Below are 17,686 nucleotides of genomic sequence, written 5' to 3'. Positions count from 1 at the left end.
ATATATATATATATATATATATATATATATATATATATATATATATAAATATACATATACAAAAAAGACTTAAAGGAAAATATGCAAGGACAACATGAAGGATGAAATGACCAAAGAACAAATGTTTGATATGAAACACACACTAATGATTCAGTTTGAAAGTACAGTAACTTTGAGTAATTTATTCAGTTTTGACAACAAAGGCCACGGTAACGTCACTGTCGTTGATAGTGGCGAACACTTTTTTTGTTATGACTTATTCATGAAGGAGAACACGCACACACACAGTACACAGATAGAAAACACAATAACCTTGGCTTGGACTGGCTGTGTTTCTTATCAGGGCCTTCTTTGTTTCTTCCAGCCTGTGATTAGCCACAGTCTGGACACAAGGCTGTTTGTTGTTCACTGAAATGTACGATTGATTACTCGCTCCTTGCAATGTATTTTTGGTTGAAAAGTACAAAATGAAGGAAGAGCAGTTGCGATAGTGTCATGGTACTGAAGAGAGATTGTTAAACTGTTATGAAACATTTTATATAAGTGTGTGTGAGTACGGTATGTTTGGGTGACTGGGTGTGTGTGTGCACGTATGGGTGTGAACACACGTAGCTGAATGCTGATCTTTATCTATAAAGGGGCATACTGTAACTTTTCACTGTGAGGTTTTTATGATACTGTATGACAATGCTTTCTTGCCAAACTGGTTGCTGCGAGGCATGTTTTCTATTATTCTTTGGAGTTGTGTGCCCATTCCTGATTTCTTGTGTCAAAATGATCCTTTGAAGAGAATTATGTCTACTGCGCCTTTTACTGGACTGTGATTATGACTGATTTCATTCCAGACCTAAATAAGCAAAAGCCTACGAAACTTATATTTTGGATTGTGTTACACAAGTGAGCTGGTTTCCTGACAGCTTCGGGATTAACTGTATGCAGGTTTTCTCCGTCTGCTCACAGATATTGCCTTGAGATTATGCAGTTCCAAGGTCCGCATACTTCATGGACCACAACTTTACACAACAGTATTTGACCCAAGCTGGTTGTATTTGGCACATGGAGGATTGAAAAACCCCCCAGGTTAATAAAAATATGAATGTATGTCATGACAAATATGAAACTACTACTGAAGAAAACCACTCGTTACATTGCCTTTGGTACTGAGGAAGAAAATTAATCATTGAACTAGAAGCCCATTCGATTGGACTACATTTTGGCTGATAAGTGGAGGTGTGTTTTATAGTTAGACGAGCTGTACACCTGGTGTTGACGTGCTCACTTTTCTGTCTGAGCCTAAAAACTGCTGCTTTCATAGGCAGCAAAAAAGATCCTCACTTTCGCTTATCCCTCTCTGTCCTTAAAATGAAAGATCATCGAAACACTGTTGCATTTTCCTTTAAAAAGTGGCAGAAATTAAGAAATAGTGCAGTGATTGATCTGATTCATTTCCCTTTGGATAAGAAATTAATAAATGGCTGTTTTTTTGCATTGACTGTCTTTATTTGGTTTATGGTTCCTGATAATGCTCTTAGATCTTTACAGCAGATGACAGTAAAATTCATTTTACAGAAGGGAACTACGGGACTGCCTACCCTCGATTTGTTCTTTTTCTGATGTGTTATCCAAGGTGCAATACGTAACAATTGGCCAGGTCAACTTCATTCTCCAAACAAACAGGGGGCAGCACCACCAGAGTAACCGCTAACTGCTGCCATCTGTAGCTGCTATCTGTAGAAGCTGGTAGCTCGTTTGCTCAGTTAGCAGTGCAGCTAGTGATGATATTAGCTGACTATTCCTTGGAGCTTGGAGCACTAAGTGAGTGTTGCCATTGGTTCCCTATGTGATTATCGCCCTTCAGGTACATACTGGCATTACAATACAGGACAAGAAGGAGCTAGCTGGTTAGCATGCTAGCTTCAGCTGATATGTCTTTGACAACATCTAAACTGTTATTTCTTCACAGTCTTTTGATAACAAAAGTGCATTACTTAATGTTATAAACTAACGTTGCTATCTATTGCACCTTTAAATTAAACTGTGCTTGAGCAGAAAAATGTGTTTATTTCTCAAAGTACACTGTAAAATCTGACAAATGGCTTAGAAAAAAAAAGAGGAAGGAGGAAGGAAGAGGAAACAAATTAGGCTGCCTAAGTAGACTTAAGTGTTATCTTTTTCAGGATCAGTTTCCTGATTTTATAAAGCATAAAAGCAACCTTTTAAATTGACAGATTGTAAAACAAGTTTTAAACAACATAGCTTTCCTGGTGTAATATTGGCTTATCATGGCAGTTGTTTCCTGCCAATTCAAACTATTACTACCCTTTAGGGCTAGCATCCTTACATATTGCACCTTTAAGAATAATTGGGGGGAATGGAAAAATATCTGATTGATACTGTTTTAGAAAAAAAAAGCCTGTGAATATTACAGACATTTAACACTTCTTCCCCAAACATAGGGCCAAGAATCAGTTGATTTATTCTTTGTTTCCCAACAAAACGACCTCCAAAACAGTTCATTCTCCACCACACTGTTCATGGGTGCTCTGTTTGTTTGGCTTTAATTTAGCCCTCCTGTCAATCAGCAGCCTGCAATCAAGATTTCTCCCTGTGACAGTAACCTGAGAGACGCCTCCTTCTCCTTTTTCTGAATAAATCAGTCTACAGTTTCAAGGGGGTGATACAGGAGAGAGTATTTAATTGCTTTCACATGAATAATGAATTTCTGTTGAGCTAATGGCAATGTTCACTTACAGCACTCTATGCTGAACATTAATTAAGCGACATAAATTCCTCCTAATCCCTGATGAAAAAGCATCAATGTTGCTTTAATAGGCTGGTGATGCTTGGGATGTAGTAGGGACTTGTGATGTCTCTGTAATACACACTACTACACTAGTTCTTTGCTTGTTTTTTTTAACAATGGATTTATTTATTTTTTAAATCTCAACTATATATTTTTTTTACTTCTAGTAGCTGCACAATATTTAAAAAAAATCACACCCAAAACATTTTTTTTGGATTATTTTTAATTTTATTTTTAATATTAATTTTGTTGTTTTGATTGATTGATTGATTGGAGTTTCTTTTGTTTTCCCGCCACCGGAAGCATCTATACTATAATGTTTTTAAGCACAAGGCGCTCGTGCTCAGTTTTAAATGACAGCACTGCTGAGGACGCGCGCGGCCAGCAGGGGCCTCACTCCGGCTAATCATTTCAACAAATGGCACCTGTTCCTCTCGGAGGAAAATCCGGGAGGCCACGGACCTGCTGCCGCATCCTGCTTCCCTCAAAACTCCAGTCTGACAACTTCACGATCCTGAGAGGACGGCCGGCGAGCCCGTGTGGCAGCTCCCCACACAAAATAAAACAGGCACCAGATCAGCCGGAACAGGTGTTACAGACTACCGCTCGTCAGTTTGAGGTAAGTGGCGGCGTGTTGGGCAGAGACAAACGCTTTAAATATTCACTTTTTAGCAGCGTGTTCGCGTCGCTGGTGTTTTTGAATGACGGGTTATAAATGTCCGTCAGATATTAAGATTTTTTATTTTTTTTTAAGAGCCTTGCCACGCTGAAGCAGAGCAGACAAAAGTTTCAGTCAACTCTTCCTCTTTCAGTTTTGCCACAGTGCCTTGCTTAATGATTTTTTGACCGTGGTCAGCACCTTTTCTATGTCTTCAGTTTGTCTTCTTTTGGCTGAAGTGATTGAGAAGTGAATATGATTGTGTAATATTGTAAAATGATAGCTCTGACAATCATGTGTCTCCTCCTTAAGGTATTAAAAGCTGGCCCTGTGGGACATAATGTTTTTTTTTTGTCGTTGTTTTTCAGTCACTTCCACATGATATTGTTTGATTGGTTCGTGGTTGAATAAATTCCCTTCCTCTTCCCCCCTTGGACTTAACTGTGCTGAGCTCAAACTGGAATAACTGGTTGCTCATTAGCAGGGACGAATTCAGAGTAGTCTGTGGTTGTTTCCCCTTTTCTTGAACACCAAAAGAGTGTCCTCTTGAATCAATTATGAAGCAGGCTGGCTTGAGAATAGGGTGAATTAATTATGACCAAGTAAGAGTGAGTCTGTAACTGAACAGTGATCACCTAAGGACACTCCTACGTTGCCGTGATATCCTGTATCACATAGCAGGAAACAGCTTTGCGTTGTGCTAGTGCTCTGATGTTATGGTCCTTGCCATGCTCCACGTAGCAGGCTTTACTTCCTGTAGCAGATGACAGATGATCATTAGTAGTGAGGTGTCTTTGGAGCCGGTGTCACAGTGTGTCATTCATTAACCCATGTGAGAGCTGCAAGGTGGAACCAGTAGCGTCGCGGCCCACCTGCTGCCACGTGGGTCCTGGAGGACTGTGGCCGGAGCAGGTGAGTTCAGGTGTTTACAGAGAGGTGTGGTGTGTTTGTTCACACTCTACACCTCCCTGATCTCTCCTCGCCCGCCCTGTGGGACTGTTTCCTAAAGAGACAGGGGAGGGAGGAGCAAGCTCTAGATCACCTGCTGCTAGGACACTTGCACAGAGGCACAGACTGGTTCAGGGGATTTTTCTTTGCTCATTGTCCTTTCTCTGAATGTAAAGGCAGATTAAGGTTTCAGAGCAGTGTGTTTTGCTTGTTTCTGTTTTTAACAGCCTTGAGGAAACCCGTTCGCAAACATGCGCCTGTTCCTTCGCCGGCGCATGTCCCCCCTGAAATTGGCACTCTTTGGGGGGACTCTATTCTTGGTGGCCCTTGTGGTTCTCCAGAGGGATGTTGGCTCTTCCTCGGCAGAGGACCCCTGGTTTCAGGACCTAGTGAACAAAAAGGACAAGGTGATCGTAATGGTCCGACATGCCGTCAACAACATTGGCTTCCAAATCGGAGCTCCACAACCGCCATCAGTAGAGTACCAGCCCACCCAGGACGTCAACTGTCCCCCTGGATTCTACACTCAGGCTGATTTCAAACCTCACCTGGAGAGGCCACCACAGGACCCCAACAGCCCTGGGGCTGATGGGAAGGCATTTCAGAAGGACCACATGTCCCCAGAGGAAAACAAGGAGAAGGAGGAGGGTATGACACGGCACTGTTTCAACCAGTTTGCCAGCGACCGCATCTCGCTTAGCCGTAGTCTTGGGGATGACACGAGACCTCCAGAGTAAGAACATGTTCTCAAAATAAACTGAGATAGTTTGGACTAATCACTGTTTTACCAACAAGTGTGCTGACATGTACACAATAGCCCAGATAATGCGCTGCGTCTCAGCTGGGGTCACACTCAGAGCAGTAAATTATTTACAAGTATTTTTATATTACACAGGAAAAGCACTTCACAACAACTGCACGGCTATGTGCACATTAGAGCCAATTCATTGATTAGTTGCCAAGTATTTTGATAATCAGTTAATTTGTTTGAGTAATTGTTTAAGAGAGAAAGTAAAAAATTCTGATTCCAGCTCCTTAAATTTGAATATATTCTGGTTTCTTTACTCTTCTACAAAAGGAAAATATGAATGGACAAAATATAAATTGGTTGTGGACCAAAATACATTTGTGGTTGTCATGTTGGGCTGTGCTGTAATTGAGAAAATAATTGACACATTTTTTTTATTCTGTGTTATGTGCTATGAACTTTATCTAACTTGACATCTGTCCATGTTACAGGCTTGACATGCATTGAACTAGTTGCTTTGCAGGACTTTTTAGTGATTTTTAAAATGCTAAAACTGATTGCTTATGTATTTGCAGAAGTTTTCATAGGCAGACCTTGAATACCTGCAAACAGTGGCCTCTTGATACGTGGCACTGGCTTAGTATTTGTTTGATCAGATATGCCTCCCACTTTTCCCACGTCTTTGTCTCTGTGTTTTGGCGTGACCCATTTCACTCAGGTGCGTGGAGAGGAAGTTCCGTCGCTGTCCTCCGCTGCCGACCACCAGTGTTATTATCGTCTTCCACAATGAGGCTTGGTCCACTCTCCTCAGGACGGTCTACAGCGTCCTGCACACCTCTCCTGCTTCCCTGCTCAAAGAGATCATCTTGGTGGATGACGCCAGTGTTGCAGGTCTGAGAATTGTAAACACACAAGATGACAAGACATACTTGACAAACTCACTAGCCGGAAAATGAAAAAGACCCTGTTTGAGAGGCTTGGAGTTCTGTTTTAGCATCGTTTTGCTTCCAATATTGACATTAGTTGTAATGCTAAAAAGAAAATCCAATCCCTGTCACATAGTACTTATGTTTTTAATGGTGTGTAGATAAAATTAAACATTCGTTTTCACGTTTATGTTTATAAATAACACAAAAGGAAATCTCCAGCAAGCTGTGGTTGGTTGTATAAGTTACGTATGGGGAAAGTATTTAGAAATTATTAAGTCTGCACTTGTAAGTCATTTATTAATTGACCTTCAGAGTTTTTAGGGCAGCATTCCAGTCACCGTAAGATGTGAACGTTTGATAAGATAACCCAGAATGACTATAGCTTGGGATTTTTAACAGCATGCACAAACACAGTGACAGGAAGTTGGGGTTTTATAATAATAATAAAAGCGACTCTTACTGTGAGGGAAAGAGCGGTGTCATAAATGAAAATGACTTGGTGTACACAAGGCTGGCCTCCAATAAAGTACATGTTAAAGTAGAGAGTGCCAACTTCTCAACGATAAAAGAAGAGTGCAGCATCGTGTTGAGTTTGCATAGGAACGTGTTTTTCAGTTTTACAATCTGGTGTGTCATGAGATGATCACTGTGCAGACACAATCATATATCATTGCACGAAAGACAAAACAAAACTGAGCTGTCTCAATATAAGATAGGAAAGTGTTACATTTCCTGACCTTAAGTAAAATAAGCAGATTGTTTAACTATTATAGGCCTACCTACCCTGTTGTTTTATTGTTTGTTCTGTGTATTTGTTCATATTTTAAGTTTATCTATATGTAGTTTTGATAATTGCCAAACTGTGCTATGATTGTAAAGTTGAATCAAAACTCATCTAAAATGCAGATCTACAGCATGTTCCATAACGCAAGATTACCGAATAAGCCAGGTTTATTCCAGTTAGTCTGACTCATTTTCCAGTTGATACGTTTCCTTAAAACATGCCAAGATTGGACTGGACCAGGGCAGTCGTCTGTCATCTGAGCCTTTTCTAAGCTGACATGCATTGGTTTTACAACTGACTCTCTGACCTGCTGACATATTATCTGTCTTTATCAACAGTAATCAGTCCAACAAATAAAGTTGATAGAAAATCAACTCACCTAAATCATAAATACAAAATATACAATGATAAATGTAAAGATATAGATCAGCATTTGTGTTTCATTATATGATATCCAACATTTAGGCTTATGCTTCATAAAAAAAGTCTCAACTTATTAACTCTTAACTTCATGAACATTTAACAGTGCAATACAATTGCAAAACATAATATTGACCAGAAATGTAGCATTTAAATGACACATTTAAATCCATATGCCTCTATCTTCATTCTAGAATACATATTGCCTGTGGTTGTATACTTTTATTAATAAATTAAGGAAGTCTTTAAATAAGGAACTGAACCTGTGTGTGTGTGTGTGTGTGTGTGTGTGTGTGTGTGTGTGTGTGTGTGTGTGTGTGTGTGTGTGTGTGTGTGTGTGTGTGTGTGTGTGTGTGTGTGTGTGTGTGTGTGTGTGTGTGTGTGTGTTCTAATGATAATAATAATACTGATAATAATACTGATAGTATGAAATATCAGTATAGTGAAGACATACTATTGCTTTTATAACCAGTTAGCAAACTTACCATTTTAAAACTTAATTTTCCCCTGTAGATTAGTTCTTTTCTCCCTGTAGGTAAAAGGTGACAGGTTGGATTTGAACCAAAGCATCTGCTGAGAGCCTCAACATGGAGCACACGCTCCACCAGTTGAGCTGCATAGTTGGTCCATGGATAATCACAAATTAGTTCAAACTCGCATGTGTATTGTTCAGCCTTTCCAAGCTGTGGTCATGGACTGTTTCTGAATAGCTTGCACTTAACTAGTTGAACCTGTATTGATTGTGTGTAAACTTGAATTGAGCTTTATTAAACGGCTTGAGCTCGATTGACTTGTTAGACTCAAGTCAGGGCTTGAGCTCCCCATTTCTCTTATCTTGCTTTGTGGAACAAGCTGCAAGATAATACAGTATTCTTCCAGATAATTGCAATAAACAATATTATTGTAATTTTCAGACCATGTTATACAACTGTACTATAATGAGAAGATAATTGTAGGATTATACAAATACACCCTGTTAGACTTGACTTATTGACACGTTTTGAATCTAATGTTGTCATGTTGATTTATCAGATGTTTATTCAAGCTGTGTCAACTCCTTACATACACAGCAGGCTTAAGAATGACGAGTGATAAAAAGTCATGTACTCTACTTCATCTTCATCGTATATTCAGATATTTCAGCATTTCATTTTCATTAGCTTTCAGTGACCTATTACTGACTGAGCTTGAATTATAAACCATCAGTTATCCGTCACAAGCTACAGTTGCCCTCAACTGTATTTACATGTTTTATACTACACTTAAACTTCCCTTTTTTCTACCGGTGAGGCAGCTCTGTCTCATACAACTAGGCATGTAGTTGGTCTTGGACTGAAACTTATGACAAATGTGCAGCATGCATTGTGGTCATATTTGTTTTAGAAGGGAAGTGTGACCCAGTTTTTACCAGCAACATTTCCACTTGAACGCTATTTTTTCTGGAAGTGGTCTCACAGATGTAAATATGGTCTATAAGGCAGTGAACTGCTATATTAAATATCAAGCTGAAAATAAATTTAGTCGATGACCACTTCTGGTTCTAAGTCTGAAGTATTTGTGGTTCAGAGCGTGCTCTTTTGCAAAAGTAACCACATTAGTGATGTCAGAGTGTGCTCTGAGTATGGTGTTACATAACTGCACCACTGGCACTCACGTAAGACTGAAAAACTTTCAGCTGAATGACGACAGACACAAAAATGTTGTTTTTATTCCCTCAGAGCATCTGAAGAGCCAACTGGAGGAATACGTCCGTCAGTTGAAGATTGTCCGTGTCGTAAGGCAGCCAGAGAGGAAAGGCCTCATCACTGCCAGGCTGCTGGGTGCCAGCATTGCTCAGGGCGAAGTGCTAACCTTTCTCGATGCACACTGTGAGAAAACATCTACAACTTTATAAGCCACAGTCACCTTTTTTAGCAGCTGTATGCAGCTCACTGAAAACTAAAGCACTGCCAAGGTGTAAGGGGTTATTTTCTATCCTCACTGTAAAGCTTCATACTTCTGCAAGAAAATGTCTCCCATTTCCTATATTTCTCTATTTCTCTAAATTGTTGATTAGCTAAATTGCATGCTTTTTTTTTTTTTTATAAAATGAAGATCCTGATTATTTTGCATAATATTGAGCCCCATCCAAATTTTGGGACATAAAGCTCACTTGCACATAGTGTTTATTGCACTTTCTCACTAAACATTTCTGTATACATATAAATTATTAGACTGATATCTAGTCAATCTTAACAATTAAGTCTTCCTTTGTCTGTAGCCAGCATCAATAACTGGCAATTATTAGGTGCAGTTGTTTGCTCTTTTTGATATATTGGCCTTTCCCACCAGACGATTGCTGATGGGTTCTGAAATGTTATGTAATACCAGCTCTTTCTACACCTTAAACTGAGGTAAAGACGTGGATATGTTGTGATTTCTCACTTCTCTCTCATCCCCATGTAGGTGAGTGTTTCCATGGTTGGCTAGAGCCCCTGTTGGCCCGCATAGTTGAGGAGCCCACTGCTGTGGTTAGTCCAGAAATCACCACCATCGACCTCAACGACTTTCGGTTCAACAAGCCTGTGGCCACCAACCGGGCTTACAACCGAGGTAACTTTGACTGGAGCCTGACTTTTGGCTGGGAGCCAATTCCAGAGGAAGCGAGGAAGCTGCGCAAGGACGAAACCTCCCCTGTAAAGTAAGAAGGATCATATTGGTTTCACTGAGAACACCCTGAATCATTTAAGTGTATAAAGCTTTGGGATCTTTTTTTAGAACACCTACTTTTGCCGGAGGTCTCTTCTCCATCTCAAAAAAGTACTTTGAACACATTGGAACATACGATGACAAGATGGAGATCTGGGGCGGTGAAAATATCGAGATGTCTTTCAGGGTCAGTATCTTTATCTCTGCTTTCACACTTCAATATTTTATTCAGTTGGCCTTCCTGTCATTATCACGTAAGACTCTGAATTTCTGCCTGTGTCAAATGTGATTCACAGGTGTGGCAGTGTGGAGGTCAGCTAGAGATCATCCCTTGTTCTTTTGTGGGCCATGTCTTCCGCACTAAGAGCCCCCACACCTTCCCCAAGGGCACAGAGGTCATCACGCGCAACCAGGTGCGCCTGGCTGAAGTCTGGATGGATGACTACAAGCAAATCTACTATCGCCGTAACAACAACGCTGCAGTTATGGCCAGAGAGGTCAGTTTGACCAGCTTATAGGAGCAAGAGAGTTCAAATGCTAAATGCACATGAATACATACAAATAAAATGCCCTTTATACCTCCTGCCACAACAAGTTGGTGTGATAATGTATTTCTAAGTGATTATTTTGTTTTTGTTTTTTTATTTGTTTACAGAATAGGTATGGGGACATCTCTGATCGTCTCAATCTGAGAGAGAGGCTGAAGTGCAAGAATTTCACCTGGTACTTAAACACAGTCTACCCAGAGGCTTTCGTTCCTGACTTAACCCCAGAAAAGTTTGGAGCAGTAAGTCACATTCGTCTTTGTCTGACTGTGAATATGACTCAAATATCGCACCACAAATGTTGCACAACTGTGGCTGAATCTCACTGTTTTGTGTCTGCACCAGCTTAAAAACTCAGGATCTAACACCTGCCTGGATGCTGGCGAGAACAACAAGGGTGGTAAACCTTTGATCATGTACCAGTGTCACAACATGGGAGGCAACCAGGTAAACTGACTCTCACGTGTGAAATTACGAGTTGAGGATAATTTGATGTTCTCTGGCACAGTTAGTAGGTCTCTGATTGGATTGATTGTCTCTTCCAGTATTTTGAATACTCAACTCATAAGGAGCTGCGTCACAACATCGGGAATCAGCTGTGTGTTCATGCCGCACCCAAGTCAGAGCCGGTGAAGCTCGAGCTATGTCAGCGGAAGGGGAAGGGCACCAGTTTGTCACCACAACAGGAGTGGGTCTTTACAGAGGTGAGGAGCGCTCACAGAATAGTTCTGGGAAATGCTTGTAATTGAGATTCAACTGAAAAAATCGGTATCAGTATCTTATCTGTCTGATAAATATAAGGATACAGCTGATGGTGATGTTAAATTTGCATAAATACATATTAAACAAAGAAGGGAAAACACTTATTGTCACCATGAGGTTGTGTTTCCTTTCATACAACTACAGATTTGTTTGTGCTTTGGTTTTTACACCAATTAATCAAATGAGACACTGTTTTATTAAATGAGGTTTGGAGGTGCTTGAACTGTTTGGACAGTTTGTTTGGACAGAACTAGTCATTGTTGCTGTAACCACCTGTTGGCTGTAGCCTTAAGGTCCTGGAGCTGTCAGTGAACATCCGTGTTGATGCTTGTGTACCACACGGTTGGTTTATTTTCTCCTCTGCCTCATCAGTGCTATTCACAACTTTTTATCAGACACATCATCCATTAGAAGCAGCTATATGTGTGAGTGTGGTGTCAAAAAAAGCTGCTTAATGGTAACATCACTTTGTATATCAGAGTGTCATTTCCTTTCACACAGTTGCAGAATGTAAATGCTTGTTGGTCGCCTGCTGTATTCTCTGAAGCTTTGTGGCTGAGATAAATGAGACGTGAGGCGTCGCAACAGTCAGCCTCCGTGGCAGCTAGGTCTTTGATGTCAGTTTGATGCATCAGGGCCTTCGGTTTAGCAGATATGCAAGTGCTATTGAGCTTTTTATTCAACTCTTGGCAAGAAATGAAAATAAGTGTATTTCCCTAAATGTCATATTTATTCAGTGTGTAATTGTTCTGTCTGTCCAGGAAAATCTTCTGAAGAATCCCAGTAGTGGGCAGTGTTTAAAACTGAAAGGAGACCAGATTCAGATGGACCAGTGTAACGCTGATGACCTCTACCAGCAATGGCACTTCAGTTGACCTCCCAGTCTGCCCATCGGGTGACCTGTAGCACCTCCTCAGACTGAGCTCAGAGGAGCCACCTGAACATCAATCCATAAGGGCTTTGTGCTGTGGAGCTTGAGGCATTTGGCCGTACTGAGTTAATTGTTAAAGATGAAGGACAAAGTAAAGAGAGTCACATCTGGTGAAGATGCTCAGGTTGGATTTGGCTTGTTTTAAATGTATTTATGATGGAAACGCCAGTGAGACTTTTTAAGGTGGTTGGGATCGTGGACTTCAGAAGCGGCAGCTTGACTGCGGGGCAGTGGCTGTCAACTGCAGTGAACTTAATTCAGTGAATTTACACTCCAGCTTGGAAAATCACCTTTATCTGACTTTGTTTTGTCTGACAATGTTGTCTGAATGTTGAAATGAAGAAATATGCACTAAAGAGTAAGAAATGTCTGTTTTTTTTAAATAAAAAAAGTCTACTTTGTTGTGTCACCTAAATGATAACTTGTATTACAGGTTTATTTTTTTTATCAGTGTATGCTGTACATCCATTTCAGGAGGATTGCAGTTAAACAGTAAAATATATTTAAGTGTTGACCAACAGCTTTGCTATGCTCTGATTAATTACATCACTATCAGTATACAGTAATATATTTTTCTGTTATTTATGGTATGTTTATGTTTAAATAGTCTTAAATTGACTCTTTGCTTCTGTTACTGCTACTAAAATCATTTGGATTTAGAAGCTGCATGCATGCAAACACTGTTCATTCTTGTGAAAAGAGCACTGCACTGATAAGAACTCCTTCTGCAGACTTTCTCGGTCTGAGGCAACTGACTGTATTTGCACAACATTTGGCAAGATGTGCTTTTAGAGCAAAGAACATTCCTCCCAACTGTTGTTTTTGGGCTTTGCCTTGATAAACCTGAAATGTAAGTTAAAGTGAATGAAAAGGATGTATTACAGGTTGCCAGACCTGATTTCACTACTGGGGCATGACTAGGCAGGGACATTATTTCTTTGCAACTATAGATGGCAGCATTGACTCGCTGAGAATTTCTGCAAGGAAGGATGACAATTGAAATTTCACCATACTGCCTGTGTCAGGTGGCCAGAGGGAAATAGTTGTACTAGTAGCTGTAGGCACAGACTGACACCATATGGGCCAGAAGATGAGCACTGAGCCTTTGAGTCGCTCTGAGGTGTTCGGACAGCTCAGGAGGGAGCTCTATGGAGAGGAGCAGTCCAGTCATTCCAACACACACGCATTCATAATCTTGGGAGCCTCTGTGAGTACAACTTCTGAACTTCTCAGAACATGATAGAAATAACCAGTTTCCTCTTTTCTCAAGTTATATCTGATGCACTTTCAATTTCCCTTCGACAATATTTAACAGAGGTCTGCAGAAATGATTCTAGATGTCATAAGTCAACAAACTGTCTTGTTTGCTGAGGTCAGCTCATATATACAGTACATTGCACTACAGAGTGAAAATAACGGTTTAAATAGTAAGTAATAGTCCAGTTGACAAAGCCGTGCAGGAGGACATTTCACTGGGGGATATCACAGTGTGGTAATCACAATATAAAAGCTGTGGAATGAGCACATGTTGACTAAATGTGCTGCATCTACTTTTCCCTTTGTCCAGCGGTGAAAGAAGGGGGACATTTTGTCAGACTGTTCTTGGCCTTGAGCCCAAAATCTAGTCAGCTTTTGCAAAAGCCAGTGATCTATGTTAACTTTACATAGTCTCAGAGTGTTGCAGGGAAGGAGTGGTCAAAGTTGTCACATTTCTCAACAGTTCCACCCGGTCCAAAGAAATGTGGCAGTTACTATTGGACTTTGCCTGCTCTTTGGACTCTTTATTGATTGTGATAATCAGTAGAGCTTCATAATCAGATCACTTTATTGCTGTATTATTTGTGTAGGGGGATCTTGCAAAAAAGAAGATATATCCAACGTTGTGGTGAGTGCATGATTACTGCTCAAACGCAGACAGAGCTGGCAAGAATGTTGTTTGGTCACTTTGTATCATGAGGACTTCGACCCTTGGGTGGTGTTCTGCCTCACCGCTTCTCACCAGCTCTGTGCCTCCTTCAGGTGGTTATTCAGAGATGGCCTGCTCCCAGATAACACTTACTTTGTGGGATTTGCTCGGTCTGACCTGACCGTGGAGGACATCAAGACAGCATGTCTGCCTCATATGAAGGTAGGACACTTCTAGCTCCTTGACCGCCATCTGACGCGACACTGTTAGGGTGACTCTTCAGGAGTTATTGTTAATCATTTCCCTTAGGTCGCTGATGAAGAGAATGAGAGTCTCTCAACCTTCTTCAAGAGGAACTCCTACATCAGAGGCAGGTATGATGACGACGGCTCTTTCGCTCAACTCAACGCTCATCTGTCGTCTCTGCCTGGAGGAGCGGACGCTAACAGACTCTTCTACCTGGCACTTCCACCCACCGTCTACCACCCAGTCAGCACAAACATCAGAGCCAAGTGCATGAGCAGCAAGTCAGTGTCTGGTTGATTCTGTGAGCCATAAAGGCAATTGTTTACCTGCTGTTTGATCACATCAATTAAATGAGCTATGTCTGTTAAACAGAGGGTGGAACAGGATAATTGTTGAGAAACCCTTCGGCCGAGACCTCCAGAGCTCACAGGAGCTGTCAGCCCACCTGTCCACCCTGTTCACAGAGGAGCAGATCTACCGCATAGACCACTACCTGGGCAAAGAGATGGTCCAGAACCTCATGGTGCTCCGGTAACATGCCCTGGACATGCATTCTCAAGCACTTTACACCGATATAAACCTAAACGGAATGGTTTTATTTCAGAAGTGTTTCATTCTCTCACCTCCAGGTTTGGAAATCGCATCTTTGGACCCATCTGGAACAGGAACAGTGTGGCTTGTGTGGTCCTTACCTTTAAGGAGCCTTTTGGCACTCAGGGCCGTGGAGGATACTTTGATGAGTTTGGTATCATTCGGTGAGAAACAGCATCCTCAGATAAAAGTGAATCAAACTGAATACAGTGTCGCAGTTGCACTGACTCTTGTCTCTGGATGTAGAGATGTCATGCAGAACCATCTCCTCCAGATGCTCTGTTTGGTCGCCATGGAGAAACCTGCCTCCACCAGCCCAGCTGACGTGAGGGATGAGAAGGTAACACCGGCGACTGGATGGTGGGAAATAGTCAAACATTAGTGCTTATGTTCTGTGTCACTGCCTTCCTGTTGCTGCCTTGATGTGCTGTAGGTGAAGGTGCTGAAGTGTATCGCGCCTGTTGCTGCATCGGATGTGGTGCTCGGCCAGTATGTGGGTGACCCCGAGGGGGAGGGGCACTCCAAGCTGGGTTACCTTGATGACCCCACGGTACCAGAGGGCTCCTGCACACCAACGTTTGCCACCGCAGTGCTCTATGTCCAGAATGAAAGATGGGACGGTGAGGCAAAAAAAAAAAAAAAAGGTGTATATTTGTTTTTCCTCAATTACCCACTACCTTGAAATCATCCCTTCTGATTTTCTCCCATCGTGTTAACCACCCGTCCACCAGGAGTCCCTTTTATTCTTCGCTGTGGTAAAGCTTTGAATGAGCAGAAGGCAGAAGTGCGTCTGCAGTTCACCGACGTGCCTGGAGACATCTTTGGCAAAAGCTGCCAGAGGAATGAGCTGGTGGTGCGGGTGCAGCCGAACGAAGCCATTTACCTGAAGATGATGACCAAGAGGCCGGGAGTGTTCTTCAGCCCGGAGGAGACTGAGCTGGACCTCACCTACAAGAGCAGATACAAGGTGCTGCAGTATCCACGAGCTCCATGATTCATGTGTAGCTTACTCTTAGAATATTATTACAGAAAACTTGGTCACACTTTATTTGAACTATCAGATTGATTTGCAACACATCATGTCACTTAAAAGTATTTGATAGATACTGAAAGACTCACAGTAATATTGATGGTATTAAATAAAATAGCTATGTAGGCTAAAGATGCACCAAATCGGTTTATAGTTGAACTCAGTTGTCTCTGTATAACAGAATATATGACCCTCTCCATCACATCCTAATCCAAATACTGTCCACTTTCGTATTAAAGGAAAAATATACAAGAATGTGAAACAACTGACGGTGGTAAGATTTCTATGTGAAAGATGTGAGAATTCAAAGGATGTGACACTGATGCAAGCTCCCGGTGCCTTGCTCCTCTTCCGCTGCTATAGAACACCAACAGTGTGCAATACTAGCTAATGTTGGCTCCAGTTATTCACCTGTGTGTCCGTTTGTTTGTTGGTTGGTTTGTCAGCAAGATTACACAAAAACTACTGGCTAGATTTCCATGAAGTTTTGATGGAGGATGGATCTACTAATTGCCATTCTTGTTGAGAATATATATTTAGTTCATTTACAGTATTCAGTGTAGATTTCAGCACTCAGTTTCATGTAGGTCAGATCCCTTAACCTGTCGCCTGTATCTCTGTCTAGGACGTGAAGCTGCCTGATGCTTATGAGAGGCTGATACTGGATGTCTTCTGTGGAAATCAGATGCATTTTGTCCGCAGGTTGGTTATAAGACTTGCTGTTGTCATTCATTGTTTATGTGTGTTGTTCTCAATGAGCCGCTTCTTGACTGGGACTGCTCCTCTTTCTGTCCCAGTGACGAGCTGCAGGAGGCCTGGAGGATCTTCACCCCCTTGCTCCACCAAGTAGAGGCGGAGAAGACACACCCCATCCCTTACAGATATGGAAGGTAACACCATCTGTTCAATCAGACAGAATATAAGGAAATGAAGAAGGTTTTCCTTTTCCCCTTTCATTTTGCTTCCTCCTCTCCTTTTCTCCGCTGCGCCTGTAGTCGCGGTCCAAACGAGTCGGATGATCTCGTGAAGAGGGCGGGATTCCGCTATGAGGGAACATACAAGTGGGTGCAGCCCCACTCGACATGATGCCCCCCGTCACACACATGCACACACACAACACTGTAGGAAAGTTTAAAATAAAGTTTACTGCAATCTTTCACTGCTGTACTATTGTTTGATTTTGTCTGCATGAAAAAAAAAAAAAATCACACTGCTTTTTTTATTCCGAATCACACAGGACAAAAATAACTGTAGTAGCCTGATTTGAGTGTTCACCTGTACATTTCTCAATAAATCATCACTCACTCGGCCACCCGCCCTTCATTCTTTTTTTCTAATGGCAGTGGCCACACCTAACACCTACAGCCTACAGACATGTCAGGCGAGTAGAGCATGAATATCTTACACGATTGCTGGTATGTTAAGAAAATAAGCCAGCCTGTTTTCTGCTGCCGGCAGGCCTGTGTGAGTCACCACAATGTCACTGAATGTGATGCATGCAAAGCAACAACATAATATACACATAATATTTCAACTAGGAGTGCTTGTTGGTCTGGTTTGAAAGAACAGTTGTAAACAAAGAGGAGTTTGAATGTCCCGTTTTAGGTAAGAATCACTTCCAGGTAGGTGCTTTACACTAATTTCCAGACTGTAAAATAATAAAAAAAAGTTTTAACATTACAACTCACTCACTCAAT

General features: G+C 41.5%; 2 protein-coding genes across 4 annotated transcripts; both read left to right on the top strand.

The window, feature by feature from the left end:
• The first annotated feature begins 3,162 nt into the window (after positions 1-3,162).
• On the top strand, positions 3,163-12,631 carry galnt6 (UDP-N-acetyl-alpha-D-galactosamine:polypeptide N-acetylgalactosaminyltransferase 6 (GalNAc-T6)). The gene is made up of 11 exons (XM_037103733.1): positions 3,163-3,422; positions 4,637-5,142; positions 5,876-6,048; positions 9,009-9,158; positions 9,736-9,970; positions 10,048-10,165; positions 10,275-10,475; positions 10,634-10,765; positions 10,869-10,970; positions 11,069-11,227; positions 12,047-12,631. The coding sequence occupies exons 2-11, from the start codon at positions 4,661-4,663 to the stop codon at positions 12,158-12,160; spliced, it is 1,866 nt and encodes a 621-aa protein (XP_036959628.1). The 5' UTR covers positions 3,163-3,422; positions 4,637-4,660; the 3' UTR covers positions 12,161-12,631.
• Positions 12,632-12,976: 345 nt separating this feature from the next.
• On the top strand, positions 12,977-17,299 carry LOC119022638 (glucose-6-phosphate 1-dehydrogenase-like). Of its 3 annotated transcripts, none has more exons than XM_037103736.1 (12): positions 12,977-13,423; positions 14,064-14,101; positions 14,236-14,344; positions 14,432-14,649; positions 14,738-14,899; positions 14,998-15,123; positions 15,206-15,299; positions 15,393-15,579; positions 15,691-15,926; positions 16,615-16,691; positions 16,787-16,879; positions 16,985-17,299. In XM_037103736.1, the coding sequence occupies exons 1-12, from the start codon at positions 13,295-13,297 to the stop codon at positions 17,073-17,075; spliced, it is 1,560 nt and encodes a 519-aa protein (XP_036959631.1). In that variant the 5' UTR covers positions 12,977-13,294; the 3' UTR covers positions 17,076-17,299. The 3 variants fall into 3 exon arrangements, with proteins under 3 accessions (XP_036959631.1, XP_036959633.1, XP_036959632.1); XM_037103737.1 differs by having other exon boundaries at positions 13,295-13,423; positions 14,741-14,899; XM_037103738.1 differs by lacking the exon at positions 14,064-14,101 and having other exon boundaries at positions 13,292-13,423.
• The last annotated feature ends 387 nt before the right edge of the window (positions 17,300-17,686 follow it).

The sequence above is a fragment of the Acanthopagrus latus genome, chromosome 7 (genome assembly GCF_904848185.1).
Source record: "Acanthopagrus latus isolate v.2019 chromosome 7, fAcaLat1.1, whole genome shotgun sequence".
In the NCBI taxonomy this organism is placed as follows: Eukaryota; Metazoa; Chordata; class Actinopteri; order Spariformes; family Sparidae; genus Acanthopagrus; species Acanthopagrus latus.
Note: the sequence above shows the minus strand (reverse complement) of the source record. Positions and strands in the feature narration are given on the sequence as shown.